The 16712-nt window shown below is 40.9% G+C and overlaps 3 protein-coding genes across 4 annotated transcripts; 2 read left to right on the top strand and 1 right to left on the bottom strand.

Annotated features, from left to right (window-relative positions):
• Window positions 1–6422, top strand: LOC115057263 (ras-related protein Rab-3A-like). 2 transcript variants are annotated; one of them, XM_029524248.1, is made up of 5 exons: window positions 1–89; window positions 1531–1755; window positions 3330–3448; window positions 4393–4517; window positions 5251–6422. In XM_029524248.1, exons 2-5 carry the CDS (start codon window positions 1531–1533, stop codon window positions 5439–5441), a joined length of 660 nt encoding a protein of 219 aa, XP_029380108.1. In that variant the 5' UTR covers window positions 1–89; the 3' UTR covers window positions 5442–6422. The 2 variants fall into 2 exon arrangements, with proteins under 2 accessions (XP_029380108.1, XP_029380109.1); XM_029524249.1 differs by lacking the exon at window positions 1–89 and having other exon boundaries at window positions 1519–1755.
• A 2004-nt stretch (window positions 6423–8426) lies between these two features.
• jund (JunD proto-oncogene, AP-1 transcription factor subunit) lies at window positions 8427–10370 on the bottom strand. Its single transcript, XM_029524645.1, has one exon. The coding sequence runs from the start codon at window positions 10092–10094 to the stop codon at window positions 9147–9149; it is 948 nt and encodes a 315-aa protein (XP_029380505.1). The 5' UTR covers window positions 10095–10370; the 3' UTR covers window positions 8427–9146.
• An 833-nt stretch (window positions 10371–11203) lies between these two features.
• On the top strand, window positions 11204–14999 carry pgpep1 (pyroglutamyl-peptidase I). The gene is made up of 5 exons (XM_029524998.1): window positions 11204–12555; window positions 13055–13107; window positions 13280–13396; window positions 13518–13750; window positions 14369–14999. The coding sequence occupies exons 1-5, from the start codon at window positions 12525–12527 to the stop codon at window positions 14595–14597; spliced, it is 663 nt and encodes a 220-aa protein (XP_029380858.1). The 5' UTR covers window positions 11204–12524; the 3' UTR covers window positions 14598–14999.
• The last annotated feature ends 1713 nt before the right edge of the window (window positions 15000–16712 follow it).

Here is a 16712-nt window from a genome sequence, read left to right on the forward strand (position 1 = left end):
TCAAAAGGCGCACGAGCGACTGCAGGTGCAGCACTGGGCTTCGTTTGAGCCGTTACAACGAAGCCGAGGGAAAAAACACACATTTCAGGGTAAATACGTCGCACATCTCTCCTTTTTATGTTGTGTAAAGTGAAACAGTAACCTTAGATGGCAAGTGGATTATTTGTATCGTATGAGCCTCGCGATTTAGACTGAAAATGTAATCGTAAATAGGGAAGAGTAACCTTCATTTGACATAGCTGGGATGCTTAGCTAGCCGCTGCTGCCACTTTTAAATACTGGTAACGGTACACCCAGCTAGCATTAAAGGTACCGATATTACCCTAATTACATGACTTTACTATCGTCAAAACTGCGTTTTCTACATCTAAACGTCTTCCATCTCTTTGACCGTCACCTGGTATTTATTTCAGAGTAGTACAGCATGATAAAATACTGTGTAATACAATTCCTAGGTTTTTCCTCCGGCTAAACTGAGCCTGCCTGGCATACTCACCACCAGCAGGCTAACGTCAGTTAAGCTCCTCTGTCTTTTGGGCCGTTTAAAATTGTTTTGTGTTCAAGCTACCACATTTTTTTTTTTTTTTGTTTGTTTGTTTTTGTTGTTTTTTGTAATTTACTGTGGCCTACGAGGCAAATGCTGACCATCCTTAGGCATTCATAACTGTGCGGTTAGCCTGCTGCTGCCGGAGGCTGCTGTCTTCCCTGAATGGGAATGATAGTCAGTTTAGCTGATGCTTAGCTTGCTAAGCCCCGCTGCTTCCGTCCTCTTATCTCGAGTCGGGCGGAGGAATGCATTCCTTGTCTGACTAGTATTATTGACACGGGGTGGAAACACTTGAGGCTATAAAAACAATATTGGCTTGTTGTATTGACACAGCCTCTTAGCGAAACGGCTTTATTATTGTATCGTCTTAACAGCGCCATGTCAGCAAGACTGTGTAGGAAGTATATGTAGTACAGATTTACTCAGACTGCATATGGATTCAAATGGGTTTTCCCATTTTCTTTATAACGGCTGTCAGTGAGCTTTCAAGTGTCATACATTTGAGTTTCTAGAGGGCATCCAAACTTAAATAACAGAAAAATCTATTCATTGAATGAGATATTCAACAGATTTAATATTTATTCAAACCATTGCTGTTAATGTCACTAAATAGTGTAGGCAAAGCATATATGCATCAGCTGTGTCAGTCAAAAATTGTTTGATAAGATATATATGATATGTCTACTTTACCGAACAGTAACATATTATTAAATGGTATTGCATCCGGGTTGGATTCAATGTTGTGAATATGTTACATGCACAACTGGATGAATTTAAATACAGCTGCTCTGCTGTAAACCCTGTCATGGCAAAGTTTATATCATGTTCAGTTTTTGCCAAAATTGTCAGGCAGGCTCGGATTTTTATAACAGTAGTTTGTGGTGGTAGTGTTGCATTGATGTGTTATCTAAGAAATCTAATATGCCTGAAGAAACATTCATAATTTTTGTAACTTATCACCATGTGTCTTTATGCTTTCTCAGATGGCGTCTGCAAATGCCACATACGGACAGAAGGAGTCCTCCGACCAGAACTTTGATTACATGTTCAAAATCCTCATCATTGGCAACAGCAGCGTAGGAAAGACCTCCTTCCTTTTCCGCTATGCAGATGACTCATTTACCCCAGCTTTTGTGAGCACAGTGGGCATCGACTTCAAGGTCAAGACGATCTACAGGAACGACAAGAGGATAAAGCTTCAGATCTGGGTGAGGAAGTAGGCTCGTACATTATGTGTTTACAGATCTCTTGAGTTCATCAGGAACAGATTGTCTAGTAGTTCCAAGAGCATGTTAAACAGGGTTTCAGAGGAGAATGAGAAATGGGATCTGCATGTAAATGTAAAAACAGATGTTCTTCTGTGGCTAACAATTTACTCTGAAATTTACTCAATTTACTCTAACCCTAACCCTAACCCATCCCACAGATTTGAAAGAAATGCAAAATTGCTTTCATTGTGCTATTAATTAATTAATTAATTTATTTTATTTAATCTGTGTTCTGCTTCACATCACAGCCAGGAACTACACTGCCAAAAGTTTGACTTGTGTAACAGCCGGTCTGTAGTGGTGTGTGGTCATAACACTTACTTGTATTTTGACTAATTCACACACCAATCATAGTTAACTGATATAAATGTTATATGAACTTGCCACAGACTGTGACAGAAGTTACAATTAGACATATTTACATGCATCATAGATGCTGTCTAGTAGTTTAACAAATAGCACTACACTTGTCACCATGTTGGGGATGTATGTCATATGACCTGTTACCATAGGAGATTTTTGAATAGACAATTGTTTTTGAGTTGACTCAAAATTGAATTGTGCACTCCCATAAAGGAGGCTCAGTGCCATTTATATGTCTACTGCAGAAGTTGAAATAGGGAAATGTACATTACTTTGTGTTTTAAATGGTATTAGAATTGCTGTTACAGAAAAGTTTGTCTGGGATTCTTCAAATGTAGGTCTGGGGGAGTGACATCACTTAAGTATATTAATCCTGTCACTAACTGCCAAATAATATTTTAGCCTATATAATGTAAGAAAGCTTTTAGTTGCATTTCCTTAAGTCCGCTTGTCCAACAAAACAGTGTAAAACTCAAAGCTATCCAGTTTATAATGATGGTAAAATAAAAAATTTCTCATATTCAGGGTGCTGATCACGTAATGTTTACCCTTACTAATTTTAGCTCTAATCTAGTTTTTGCAAAAAATGAGATGAGGTTAATCATAGTCAAGGCAGATTTTGTTATTACCTACAGGTCATGCTGGATAAGAATATATGTTTTTCATGCTGTCCCTCATAATGTGACTTCAGTGGTCTCTGTTATCATGTATCCCTAATAATTCCCAGCTGTTAACCTGGCTTCTCCAATCCCCAGAATCAATTCATCTGCTGGGTAATGGTAATACCCTTGAAGTGTACTTAACATGAGCCATAAAGCCTGACCCTGGAACCAACTGCTTATTACACGTGACACTGGGGGAATACTTAATGCTCAAAGGAATTTGGCTGAATGATAAAACAAAGGCATCAGGAGGGACATAAACTGCCAGGTGCTCTATGAAAAACATTTACACAAGATATAAGTCAAAAATACCTGCACACTGGATTCTTGTTAGTAATACAGTTTAAATCCTATGTAGACATGACCATGCAAGTCAAGCTGAGGTCAAAATGTGTCTTTGACACATTGAGTGTTGCTGTTTATTTGTGTTGCTTTTTGTCTGAAATAAGAACTGAGTAAAAACAGAGGTGCTCATATGTCTTTGTGTAGGATACTGCTGGCCAGGAGCGTTACAGGACAATCACCACAGCTTACTACAGGGGTGCAATGGGCTTCATCCTCATGTATGACATCACCAACGAGGAGTCCTTTAACGCTGTACAAGACTGGTGAGGGACAAGAGTGTGAATGTCTGTGTGTATCAGTGTAGCAAATAATCAGCTCCCTTGCTCAGCTCTATTGTTGTAAGTGTCACAATTTCCAACAATTGTGATCATAGGAGAACCACAGGAGTAGTTAGACAAATGAACAGGTTTCAAATAAGTCGGTTTAATAATCTGACATTGGTTTTCAAAGAAGAGTAAGCATCTATTGTAGTCAAACAGTCTGTTCATTCATTCACCTTCTACTGCTTATACGTTTTCGGGTCCCGGGCAGTGCTGGAGCCAATCCCAGTTCACATTTGGCAAGAGCAGGGTACACCGTGGACAGGTCACTAGTCCCAACACACAGAGAACCACTCACACTCACACTCAGACCTACGGACAGTTTAGAGTCACCAATTAACCCAAACATGATGTTTTTGGACGGTGGGAGGAAACCGCAGTACCTGGACGGGGAGAGCATGCAAACAGAAAGGCCCAGGAAGCAAACCCATTATCTTGTTGTGGGGCAACCTTGCCAACCACTATGCTGCTGTGCTGCCTCTCAAACGGTCTGTTTACATGTGACATATACCTAAGGTCATAATTGAACCGTAACGACATGCAACGAATTAGTGGTTTGAATTATTGATTTAGCTAATTGTATTGCACCTTGTGTGTTTGAATCCTGTCTGGTTACTTGTGTTATGTTGCCTCATTCACGCTTGTGAAGCTATCAACTTGTACCTCTACCACTTTCCAACACCTTGAAATGAAATTGGTAAAGATAGTATCATAAGCAACAAAAATGCCAATTTCAAAGATCTTTTCATTTTCATGTAGGCAAAATAGTCGGTGCTCTTGGAGTACGTCAGTACTTGGATCTAGTGCTTTCTGAAAAACTGGAACCTGTAAGAAACTAAAAAAGAGTTAAAGAGTTCTTTATTGCTGTCTACTGTACCTGCAAACAGGTCAACCCAGATCAAGACATATTCATGGGACAATGCTCAGGTGCTCTTAGTGGGGAACAAGTGTGACATGGAGGATGAACGAGTTGTGGCTGCAGAGAGGGGTCGGCAGCTGTCAGAACAACTGGGTAAGTCACAAAGGATAACTTGATACCACGTCTCTTTTGTTTTGCTTCCTCTCCTAGGAGCTTTAGTCATAATTATAAATAATAGATAAAGAGCTTTGTTCTCCAACGTGCAAATTAATTTACTGGCTAAATTATGAAGATTTATGAGTACATAATATTGATGATTTGGTTTATATTTTTATATTTTATATTTTTGATGTTGTTGACCTCATCGATCTTGATGGTCATTAAAGGGATATTATTTGTTGTAACGTATACTGTGTATCACAAATGTTATTTCATGTATGTCTGTATGTATAGTCAACAATATGAATGAGTCTTAACTTGCAGCAGTTTTAACAGATATGTAATGTTCAACACTTAGAGAGGTAAAGAGATGCCAGATAGTGGGTTTTTTCCCCAAAGACAAGTACTATTAATTTTTTTTTTTTTTTTCCCATTTCTCCCCATTCAAAGTTGTGACCAGGGATCTATCATGTGATCTGAGTGGTTTGAGTGTATTCATTGTACCATGTGTAATCTGAATGTAACTCAACAAAATTTCAAACCAGATCTGAAAGAAAAAAAGATTACTTGAATTGTTGCAGTTTTCATTTAGAATTACTGACACAAATTGCTTATGGAGGATATGTCCTGACATGATTGGATAAGTGGATCAACTGGATAAGTTCCACACTGGAACAATAATTGTGACCATAGGCTCTCTCTTTGCCTCTGTCACCCCTCCTGGCAGGTTTTGAGTATTTTGAAGCGAGTGCAAAAGACAACATTAATGTGAAGCAGACCTTTGAGCGGCTGGTGGATATCATCTGTGAGAGGATGGCAGAAAGTTTGGACAACAATGACCCAACTATCACCGGAGCTAAACAAGGGCCACAGCTCAACGAGCAGCCTCAAAGGTCCCACCAGGATTGTGCTTGTTAAACACAACAAGGCACACACATACACATAAATACATACACCGTCTGCTGTCCTGAAACCCACACACTTTGGATTTTTTCAGTTTGTCTCTTGCGTTATGGTTGTTTGTCAAAACCATATATACAAAGGAATCACACACAAGCACTGCCATGCAGGGTTAGCCAACCTGGCTGCTTTAATTCTCCGCTCCTCTCTCTATACCATGAGCACTGTCCACATGAGCGGACTTTCCTAAAAGATTTGGTGTTTCCAGAAATGTGAGGGAAAATATTTTGTCTAGCATGAAGTATGAGGTAGTGCTAATTTAGTCAGAGGGGTAAAGAAAGGTAAGCAAAAGGAACAATCCTAAGTTGTCTTTCTTTAATTCTTACACATGCACACACACTATACTGTATGTTATCAGAATCAGGAAAGGTCAGTTAAGTCTATCAATCCTAATTGGCTTTTTTCAAAATTACTTACTCTAAAAGGTTATAAAGGTATATTCTCCTGGTCTCACTTAGCATGAACGCCTCAAATCTAAATGGAAGCAAATCATTTCCAGTTGTTTTAACTTTCAGTCCCATTGAGAGTATTTGTTTGTTGCTGTGGATAGACTTGATGGGGTTTTTGTTCTTTTAATGGTTTTGAGTTGATTGGTTGTTGTTTTGAGCATGTGATATCTCCTGTCCTTCCTCATGCAGTTATTGAGTTTCTACGGATGATTAGGGTCCAAGTTTGGCTTCCAAACAGGGTCACTTAAAATTTTTATTATAATTTTAGGACTAAACGCAAAAATAGCAAAAGTCATGCATATCAGTTCACTAGATGCATCACTATAGGATAGATTTTTTTATTTTAATTTATTTCTTTTTTTAAATGAGTCCTCTACCGCTGACAATGTCAGTCACATGGTTTATCCAGCTTTTAATACCAGTGCAATCCAGTATGTGGAGCTGCATAGGCTCTGAGGCTACTAGATTTTCATCTTTTTCATTGTTTTTCCATTTCTTTTGCTGTTTTTTTTTTTTTTTTTTAAGACCGGACAAAATAAAGAAATGAGGGATACCTTCTACCATTCACAGAAGTTTATAATTGTTTAAGAATCAATGGATATTCATTTTATATATATACAAATTTCAAATGATTTAGGACATTGGATTCCTACCTGTGCTTTCATGAGAGATGCATGTTGTTGATGTTTTTAACCAGTGATGGTTGACTGGATGGTTATTTGTATGAGCTGCTCTCTGAATTTAAAACCCACCTGTCCAACAGTTAATCTACCAAAATGGGTCTAAAGGTTTTGTGTGTGAAACCCATGGCCCCTTCTCATTGTATTAACTTTCGTTCACTGCATATAAGGTGCACCAAGCACTCACTACAAAGGCATGTGATTCAGTGTGAGCACCGCTGCACCACAAAGCTGCCATCCCTATTAACATCCAGATAGTCTCTTACAGTATGTCAGTGTAGATGTTTTCAACTTTACTTTTGGGGGCATGATGTTTTTAAGCATGTTAAATGTCAAATTGTGCATTTTATTTCTCCCTCTGATGCTAAGGTTAGGGATTAGTCTGGTTGTGTATACAGTACCTCTTGTAAATCATATGTTCACAGATGTGCTGAGGCATGCAAATATTTTCCAGACAGAAGTTATTTCAAATTGCATCTTTATTTATTTTTTATTATTTATAATTTTATTTATTTTTAAGATAGTATTCTTCCTAGATTATGTATTGCAATCTGCACTTGACTTTTTAAAGAGATGTTCAAAAGTATTCAATTTGTTAAACAGTTAAAGCTTTTAAATGAAAATGTATTTGTGTTTACACTGAGTACAAACCTTGGCTTGCTTCCTCAAGAGGAAAGTTAAACATTCCAGTGTGAGAACCTCTTATCATGTTCACGCGAGTTTGGTGGGAGTTTATTTGCTTTTCATACCAGTTATATAACTTTTAACATTTGGTAGTGTAGAGGCCGACCGTTCTCACAGAGCAATAGCAGTTCTTTCTCTTCACACCCAAAAGTCAGCAACTTATAATCCTGCTGGAAGTTTGTAACATGCGTCCTTTATGTGGGTGTACGACTGTATAGTTTGTATAAACGCATTCGTTACAGCTGATTTTTCCAAAGAGGTCTTGACAGTAAATTTAGGGCCAAAAAGAGGGGTTGTGACCTCAGTTAATGGTATAATATTTGTTTTGTCACATTTCCTTGTCAGCAGGATAATGTAAGTGCATAACTGAACTGACTCAAGCTGACTGGAAGAATGGACCATGAACCAGGAAAGAAAGTTTTGAAGCAAATCTAGTATGTGTTCTTTGACAGTGGTCTTGGTGGAGGTCTGTGCTGTTGTTAAACATTTAGCTGGTACAGCTTTCTCACTTACTGCAGTAGTATCAAAAACGGGGAAATGTCTTGGAACTTAAAGAGGAATACTTTGAACACTTCATTAAAAAATTATGTCTCTTACTGCATTGATTCACTTTGTTTAATTAACTTTTTGTTACTTTATTTATGGTGATTTTGCTACAGTTGTAAACTTGCTGATGACTTAGGAACACTTATTAATTCTGTCCAACTCTCCTCCTCCGTCATAAATATCCTTTGTAAATAAGAATTTTCTGCCCATTGGGTATTAGTTGTGTGAATTGTGCTGTAATTCTGTATTGCCAGATTTGCTAAAATGAGGACTCAATAAACACATTCTAAATGCTGGACTTTTGCTTTTGCCCAATGGCCCATTTACAAGAAGAGCATGTGATGTCTGGGAAATGGCGAGAAGTTTCTGTTATGGTGCCCAGCAGAGGGCATAGTACTGCATTAATCCCTTTTACCCTGAGACTTGTTTGGCCATCTTTGTTTTGGTTCAGCTTCTCTGCTGCACGTATAACACCTACAGTGTCAAAGCTGTAAAATGTTGCATGTATTCTCTCAAAATATTTTGACTGCAATAGGGAAAGCAGTCATGCATGCTCATATAAAGCAAAACACGAGCCGTAGTAATGTAGTGAATTTAATAAATGTCAAGTAGAGACTTGAAAGTCCATTACACATGGATACATGGTTTCTCAGTACGTACACATACATTCATGGAAGTGTGGTGACTGAAGAACTATACAGCAGCCACCATCATGAAAAATACAATGGTTACTGTACACAAAAGCAACAAGACATGCAGTGTTCATTTTTTGCAAAATAATAAAAGAAGAACAACTAGAAATAAGACCATGTGTAAAATAAGAAATGTTTCAGTAAATAAAATAGATATATTTGTCATTGCTAAGTGCTTGTAAACAAGTAAGGCATTATATTACACAGTGGGTGACAGCACTTGGTGACACCCAGGTGTTTGGCTGCACTCTTGTTGAGATTGTCCAGCTTACATACAGATAAATGCCATCCCACGCCAGCCCACTGCACAGCTGTTTGCTACATGGCTTCCTGTTTGCTGCAGGACACTGTCAGGGCTTCATGGACCAGAAGAAGCTGCAGCTCAGACCTGCTGCTGGCTTATCTGGCCTGTTTCCAGTTCACTGAGAGTTCTCATGGAGGCCTGTTCATCTCTACGCAGTGCATCGCAAAATGTTTCTCTCAGTTTGCAGCACTGCATGTGGAGGGTGCATTTACAATGGCCTTAAAAGGTCTCTGATGAGGATGTTCCTTAAAGTCCAGGCCCGTATCCTCAAGAGCCCCGAAACATCCGAAAAGCACCATCGGCGGGGTTTAGTAAGCTTGGACCTGGTTGGGTAGAAGCTGGCAGCCGCTGCTGACATGGTTCATCACCTTCTGCTTCAGCTGGGCCACCTGCTCCCTGAGGACGCTGGCTGTGGAGGCCAGCTCGGTGTTCTGGGTTTTCAGGGTCTTCACTTTGTCCTCCAGCCGGGAGATCCGCTCCAGTTTCCTTTTGCGGCATTTGGAGGCGGCTATCCTGTTCCGCAGCTTTTTCCTCTCCGCCTTGATGCGCTCCTGGTTGTCCATGTCGATGGGGGACAGAGGGGGGCTGTCCCCGAAGCTCTGCATGTCCGGTACCGTCTGCGGCTCGTCCTTCACCACGCCGGCCGACTGGAGCCGGGACAGAGCGGCCGCGGCGGCCGCTTGTTGCTGCGCGCTAGCCAGATGAGCCGGAGGCGGCGGGAAAGGAATGGTGTCCGTGGAGTAGTTGATGGTGGTGCCGCCGAGAGGGCTGGCCGCATAGCCGTTCAGAGTGGTGTACACGGGGAGGTCCGGCGTCTGGAGCCCGGCAGACCCGGCTGCGTTGGAGGAAGCGAGCAGCTCCAGTCTGTCCACGGAGACGCAGCCCGCCTCGCTCAGCTGGTTCTGCTTGTGGAGATCCTCCAGCGCCTTGACGAAACCTTCCGCGAACTCCTGCTCGTCGCTGCCGGACTTCGGGTAGAGGAACTGGGAGGCCGGGTTGTTGTTGGTGGTGGTGCTGGTGACCAGACCGTTGGACTGGATTATGAGGCGCTCCAGGTCCGGAGAGGTCAGTTTCAAGAGTCCCAGGTCCGGTGAGTTGAGGAGTCCGTCTGTGTCCCGGAGCGGGTTGGATTTGAGCTCGGAGTTCTGGTCGTCGAGGTTCAGATTAATTTCCTTTTTCATCATCGTGGTCGTAGAGTAGATGCCGGGAGCCCTGTGAGTGCTGACCTCGGTTCCTGGGTAGAGGGTTGTTTCCATTCTCCACCCTCACATGAGGGAGTGTTGAGCGTTACGCATTAAGGAGCGATAACCAGGAACATACAGACATGAGGAAATCAGCTGATCCTTCGTTTTTAAGCCACCTTACTTCCTTATCTGCTTCTGGTGTCGTAACAACCACTCTCTCAGCCGACCACCTCGGCTGTTGTTGTGCCTAAGGGTCTCTGATGGCTCTCTTCTGTGCGCAGATGAGATGGTCTTTTCCCGATGGCACGACTGCTATGCGCAGCGCCAGACCTCGCTCGCTTTCTAGCCCTAAAAATTCCATTATGTCACTCCAGAGCGCGCAGATTGGCCCAAAATGACGTTGGTTTCCGGTTCAATTTGAATAAGGGGCCGAGCCGGTCTTTATTGCCATGGAGACCTTAGGTAAACTACAAACAGTGCAATGCATTGTGGTTTGATGTCATAGCATAAAAAAGCTCAGGGTCGCCAAAAAGAGAGCAGAGACTGGGCGGGGAAGGTGTAAGAGGCGAGGGCCAAGGAAAGGAAGAACAGAGGAACAGGCCTTTCAGAAAATAGTCTTCAGCTCAGACTTTTAAAGCACAAATGGAATAAACCGAGACAGAGAAAGAGGAACTTTGAGTTCAGTGATTCAAGTCGAGTTGTTTATCAGACTTTAGGTCACAACACAACACCTCCTGATGAGGCTCTTCAAGAATCAGAGGTAACACGATACTTTATACAAACAAGATCAAAGGAAATAGAGTAGAGATGAAGAAAGGGTTACAATACCTCAAACCAGTTTTCTGGGGAAACTGGGCACAAACAATAAAAAGAGAAGGAAACTGCAAGGCACAATGAGGAAATCATGTGTTTTCTGTGGCTGAAAGTTTGTCATGTGAAGAGAATAATAGGCATGTCCACCATCCGCTGCTGTGAAGTAAAGGCAGCCAATGTTCTCACGCTAAGAGTGGATGTGGCTGGTGGATGCTGCAGTTTGTTCCAAAAATAGCAATTAAACACAAAGGTGTGACTGCAGGTATTTAAATATATGAGTTCAGTTCAATGAAATCAGGAAGCAATTCACAAATAATCACCCGACAGGATGTGCCTGAGACCAAGATTGATTGCATATCACTTTATTTAAAAACAGCAGTAGAATAGAATACAATGAGAAAAAGAAATAGTTTTCTCTCCTGACAATCAGAATTACAAAAATAACCCTCATTGTGTTCCTTAAGCCAATCACAGTGTGCACGAAGTAAGTATATGGTACATAAGTCCCTATGGCGGAAACTGTGGAATATTGTTATTCTGCCCATACACAGCAACTACGTCAGCAGACTGTCTGCATCAGCACCACACAGCAGCGAGGGGCATCACCAGTTTCCATGGCAACACTGACACAGAGAGTGACGCAGGCGGACAAGAGAGGGAGAGAGGTGAATGGGTTGAGGGAGGAGGAGTGGTAGCTGTGAGTGAATTCGGCGCAGCATGAGGTGGATGGTGTAGGTGTAATATTGCGTGGGATGCGGTTCAGCGGCAGAAATCAATGTTGATTCGGTATCCTTAGAGACTCTAACCTGGTTTCGTGTTTGAAATATTCACTTCATAATATTCCTCTAAGAAAAATAAAAAAAATGTCCTTGATGCCAGTTCGGAGCCTCACAGGGTTTAGCGTCCAGGATGTGTGAGTCATTTCACAGCCCAGGGGTGGGGACCACAGAGAGAACCGGGCATGAAAAAAGGAGCTGTTCCTATAAGACAATATCAGATTATCTTGGCCTTCGTGGCAACAAGCTGAGAAGCAGGCTTGTCCTCTAAACTGAGGCAGTGGAGTGTGCTAGAGGTTGCGCAAGAGACAATTTCTCACCCCCCTGTCGGCCAGAGAAGTGTTCTTTGACCTGGTGTCTCCTGGGAGAAACTAACATGTTCAGCAACACCCTGTGCTGTACACACACACCCTCACAGTACACACATTCACACCTGCTCACCGACAGCAGCTCCAGCAGGGCAGCCGGTCTGATTGTCATTCACAGGCAGACTGGTCTTATTCAGACTGCAGAGACTTCCCTTTAATCTGTGAATGCATTGCAGATGTTGGATCGCTATTGTCACTGTACACATGTGGCTTCACTTACATGTTCCGTTTCATCTAAGAAAACATGACATAAAAACATTTTAATGCCCTTCCACCACCACCCAAACAAATATCTGTCTCCCTATTAAATGGCGGATAAATACCAATTCTTTGTTGTTGTTGTTGTTGTTGTTGTTGTTTTCATCCTTTCGGATTGTGAGATCCTGTGGCGGGATCCCAGTCCGTACAGTAGATGGCAGTATGATCTGCAGAGCCTCAGACTGACTTCCTGTGAGCATCGCAGCAGAAGAAGACAGCAGGCTCGCAGACTTTTCCGGGGACCCTCTCTGTGTTTCTGATACTGGCGCTCGGGAGGAGCCGGGATAATGGCCCAGAAGAAGAAAGTGGTCGTAACAGGTGAAAGCTTTTCGCCGGTGTCAGGAGAAGAGGATGGATCTGTCTAACATCACGTCTTCGTGTTGCTTAAACGCTGTTTTTGTAGTTGTGACAGTCGATCAGGTTAAATAGATTGTATGGAGGGGTAGACCTGTGCCGTGATTTCAATATTAATGACCTGTTGTCTGTTTGGGAGGGACCTGCCCTGTGCGTGTGTGGGTTGGTGTGTTTGTGTTTAGGGTGCTGTGAGTCACTAGTTGTGTTTTGGTGCAGATTGAAGGCCGGTTTAATTGAACTCTGTAAGTTAGTGAAGCCACATGCAGAAACACTGCTGCCTCTGATCTGTACTCTGTATGCTGCCATTAATGTTTAACTCCATCCAGCCTTTAGATGGTTTTATATCTGTTCGACTGATAACCATCCTCAGTGACTTGTTATTTCCCCTGCTGTGCTGATACAGCATTAATGTAGCGGAGGACCCTGACTGATGATTCTTGTGCTCTTTGTTTTTGTTCTGCAGGCTTTGGGCCTTTTGAAACACATGCAGTGAATTCCAGCTGGGTGGCAGTGCAGGTAATCAGTAATCTCTTGCTGTCCACATAAAAAAAAAAAAAAAGGTGTCAGTTTAGTTTTTATCCTTAAGGTTTCTGAAAATATGGCCTTTAATGGCAATGGTGATTTGTTTATTGTGTATTTGCAACCTCAAGTAAAGGTTACATGAAGTGTGCTGTGTGTTCGTGCACAGGAACTGGAGCGACTAGGACTGGGAGATGCAGTAGAGCTGTATGTGTGTGAGGTTCCTGTTGAATACCAGACTGTTCAGACCCTTGTACCATCTCTTTGGAAAGAGCACAATCCACAGGTATTTAAGGAAATGTACGACATTCTACATTGAACACGTTTCCATTATATTTCATATGTGTTGTTACAACAAAATAAAAACTAATTTCTGCCACCTCTGTCTTTGGTGGTCCTCTGAGCAGTTAGTAGTGCATGTTGGTGTTTCTGGACTAGCAACCAAAGTCGCTCTGGAGCAGTGTGGCCACAACAAGGGTTACGAACGCCTGGATAACTGTAGCTTCTGCCCAGCCTCTCACTGTTGCATGGAGAACGGCCCCGACTGCATAAACTCAGTCCTGGACATGGATGCAGTCTGCAAGAAGGTCAATGACTCTAACATCGGAGTGAATGTGTGTGTATCTAAAGATGCTGGGAGGTAGGTCAGAGATGTTATTCAACTCAGCCTGCAGATGAAGCTTAACCTCATTAAACATTTAATCTTACAGCAGATGTTTTGATGTGAAAGTTGAAAATGCTCTGGTTCTACCAATTGCATGAACAATTCCAGCACACACAAGATTAGAGGCCTGAAAATAAAACAGCTGGAATACAACCATCATTCATTTGATTCTTTAAAATATCTTCTGGCAGATTAGACTTATGTTTCTGTTTTAATGAAACACAGATAAAACAGATAAAATGCAAGAAAGTGAGTAGGTAAAGTTTGCATCAAAACGTAAATGTACATTTGTCCATTTATTTTATATTATGGATTCATATTTTTGTTTTTATGTTGTTGCTGTATGGAATTTAGCTCTCATAAATATCCATACATCCATTTACTTCAAGACAAAATATGTATCTTTTTAACATTCAATGATTAAAGATATGAATGATAATAAAGGTATAGGTGTAACAGAAAAATGTAAAACTGGCTCACATAGTTTGCTCTCTTCTAGTGCTCACTGCCTATTTCTGGGTTACTTTTGCATCAGTTTGAGAAAGCAGAAATGTGAAATGTACAAACTAACAACTACCCTTTAACCTCTGCCAGGTACTTGTGTGACTATACCTACTACACGTCTCTGTACCTGGGACAGGGACACTCTGCCTTTATTCATGTGCCTCCACTCGGAAAGCCTTACAGCAGCCAGGACCTGGGAAGAGCCCTTCAGGCCATCATACAGGAGATGCTGAGCCTGATGGAGCTTGATCACACAACAGAGGAGCATAAATACAATGAGCACTGCAATCCCAAGCATCACCACCAGTGTGTCTACTAAATACTGTCACCATCTCAGCCTGACAAGAATCCGCCCACTAAAACAGACCACTGGCTTGTCGTAATGTTTTAATCAGTATAGATTCTGAAGCACATTGTGATTTAGTTGTGCAATTTTCTAAACTGTGACTTTCAGTGCAAATGGCTATGACTGTACTCGGCAGCCCATTAGCTCCAGAAATGAACAGCATGAATTTAACATTTGTCATCAGCTTAGAAATCAGTGAGTCTCCCATCTTAAAAGTGCTGCATTTTGGTTCTGGACACTAAATCCTGACAACAGTATATGTTTATTGTAATAGTTTGTGGAGTCATTCTTATGTCTGCCTGTAATCTTCAAAAAAAAAAAGTGAAACTAGCTGTCAACATCATTTATGGAAATAAATGTAACATAATGTGAAAAGGGGATTTTCTTTATTTAGTTCATTATTGCCTTGGAGTTACTCCTTTTATTGTTTTATTAGCACCAGAAAAAATGTAAACACTGAAATTATTAAAACATGCAAATCTTTTTATGAATCACACTTAGAATACTTTTACATTTATCTCAGGGACAATATTGTATGCAATGAGTTGATGTGTCTGTCCTTTGTTTCTTGTGTACAATTTTATTTGTCTTTGAAATTTTCTTTAATCAGGTTATATTTTCATATTGTGGTAGCATCTATGCAAATTGTATTTCATTTGTAACTGACATATCGAAGACATGTTGGTATTTCTGAAGGTTTTTCTTCTCTGTTATAATAAAATCTGCATGATAACTTGCTGTTAAGACATCTGTGGATCAGCAAAAGCTTTCTACAGTAGAGTACAATTCATTTTAGGCATGACAAAGAGGCATTAAGATCTCTTAATATAACACAGTGGCATTCTTTATCTCCCATTTTGGCAAGTTTCTAGCATAACCAGACATGAGCATAGGAAATGTAATTATGTAAAACGTAGTAAACAATTACTCTTTAAAGCTTAGCACTTTTTCGTTCTTGTAAGAGCTGGACTTAGACTAAGAAAGCTATTGGTTTAGTGAAAAATATTAGAATTTAACTGTTTAGATGAATATTCCCTTTATGCATCAATAAATACGGGTTGAAATTTTGTATTTTTTGTGACTGTCTTTGTGGACATTTGAGATGGGAAGCAATAAAGATTTGTAGAGATCTGCATTCACTGACTAAATTTTATATATATTCTATATTTTATTCAGATTCAACTTCCTTTGGTGAAAGGTGAACTATCATGATTGTGGGTGTTGTTCATTATGGTTGAAAGGGCCTACTGAGCTTGTCCTGACCTGGCAGAGAAGTTCAGGACAGAGAAAAGGATCATGATGTTCCTGGGACATCAAAATGGTATCAGCACAGGAGTGAAGCCATTTTACCACCTCCCTGAACCAATGTGCACCAAGATTCATGAGAACCTCATCGCTGATCTGACCAAAGAGAAGTTCTTAGCAGTTGGAAAACATGTTCCAGAGGTGGAAGACAGCCTTATAATAAAAATAAAAATGCTCCTTAAGTTGCAAATTGGAATGAGTAATTGTTATTTACTTATTTTTTTTAATATAATGATTAAAAAAACAAAAACTGAAGATTTAAATGTCTCAATGAGTTACAAGCTGGACAGGCGTGTAATAATTATGGTTTCATTGATGTGAGGCTTTTTCCAGAGGCCCTTGTTTCATAAGGAGGCATGTTAAGATCGTGATCAGTAATGACTGCATAAAACCCATATATTATCCAGATTTACAATGATATGTATGGAAATAAAATCTATCTGTTTTGATTTTGGCCTCGGCTGTTCCTGCCCATGCACGATATCATACAGTGGCAATATGAACTAATACAATTATATTCTTATTCTGGCTAAAATAAATCATGAATAAAGATGTAAACACTCGTTGTCTGCGACCTCCCGCACATGTTGCTGACTAGTAAAGATGTGGCCTTGTTGCATAATACACTTTGAGTTTTTAATGGAGGACTTTTGTGACCATATAAGCAATCGATTGTCCCATTTCTGTTCACGCGTCTCCTTGTCTCCACCCCTTTCCTCGTTCCCTGGAGGGGACTTCCTGTAGGAGACGAGTGCTAGTGAAGTAGGGAAGGAAAGGTGCGGG

The sequence above is a fragment of the Echeneis naucrates genome, chromosome 17, assembly GCF_900963305.1.
Source record: "Echeneis naucrates chromosome 17, fEcheNa1.1, whole genome shotgun sequence".
Lineage (NCBI taxonomy): Eukaryota > Metazoa > Chordata > Actinopteri > Carangiformes > Echeneidae > Echeneis > Echeneis naucrates.

What these genes read in the sequence shown, in the direction of transcription:
- jund (XM_029524645.1), bottom strand. Translation starts at nt 10,094, where the DNA reads ATGGAAACAACCCTCTACCCAGGAACCGAGGTCAGCACTCACAGGGCT.
- LOC115057263 (XM_029524249.1), top strand. Translation starts at nt 1,519, where the DNA reads ATGCTTTCTCAGATGGCGTCTGCAAATGCCACATACGGACAGAAGGAG. An exon ending in GGATAAAGCTTCAGATCTGG is followed by an intron (nt 1,756 to 3,329) that starts GTGAGGAAGTAG and finishes GTCTTTGTGTAG; the next exon opens with GATACTGCTGGCCAGGAGCG. An exon ending in TTTAACGCTGTACAAGACTG is followed by an intron (nt 3,449 to 4,392) that starts GTGAGGGACAAG and finishes ACCTGCAAACAG; the next exon opens with GTCAACCCAGATCAAGACAT.
- pgpep1 (XM_029524998.1), top strand. Translation starts at nt 12,525, where the DNA reads ATGGCCCAGAAGAAGAAAGTGGTCGTAACAG. An exon ending in GAAGAAAGTGGTCGTAACAG is followed by an intron (nt 12,556 to 13,054) that starts GTGAAAGCTTTT and finishes TTTGTTCTGCAG; the next exon opens with GCTTTGGGCCTTTTGAAACA. An exon ending in GGAAAGAGCACAATCCACAG is followed by an intron (nt 13,397 to 13,517) that starts GTATTTAAGGAA and finishes TCCTCTGAGCAG; the next exon opens with TTAGTAGTGCATGTTGGTGT.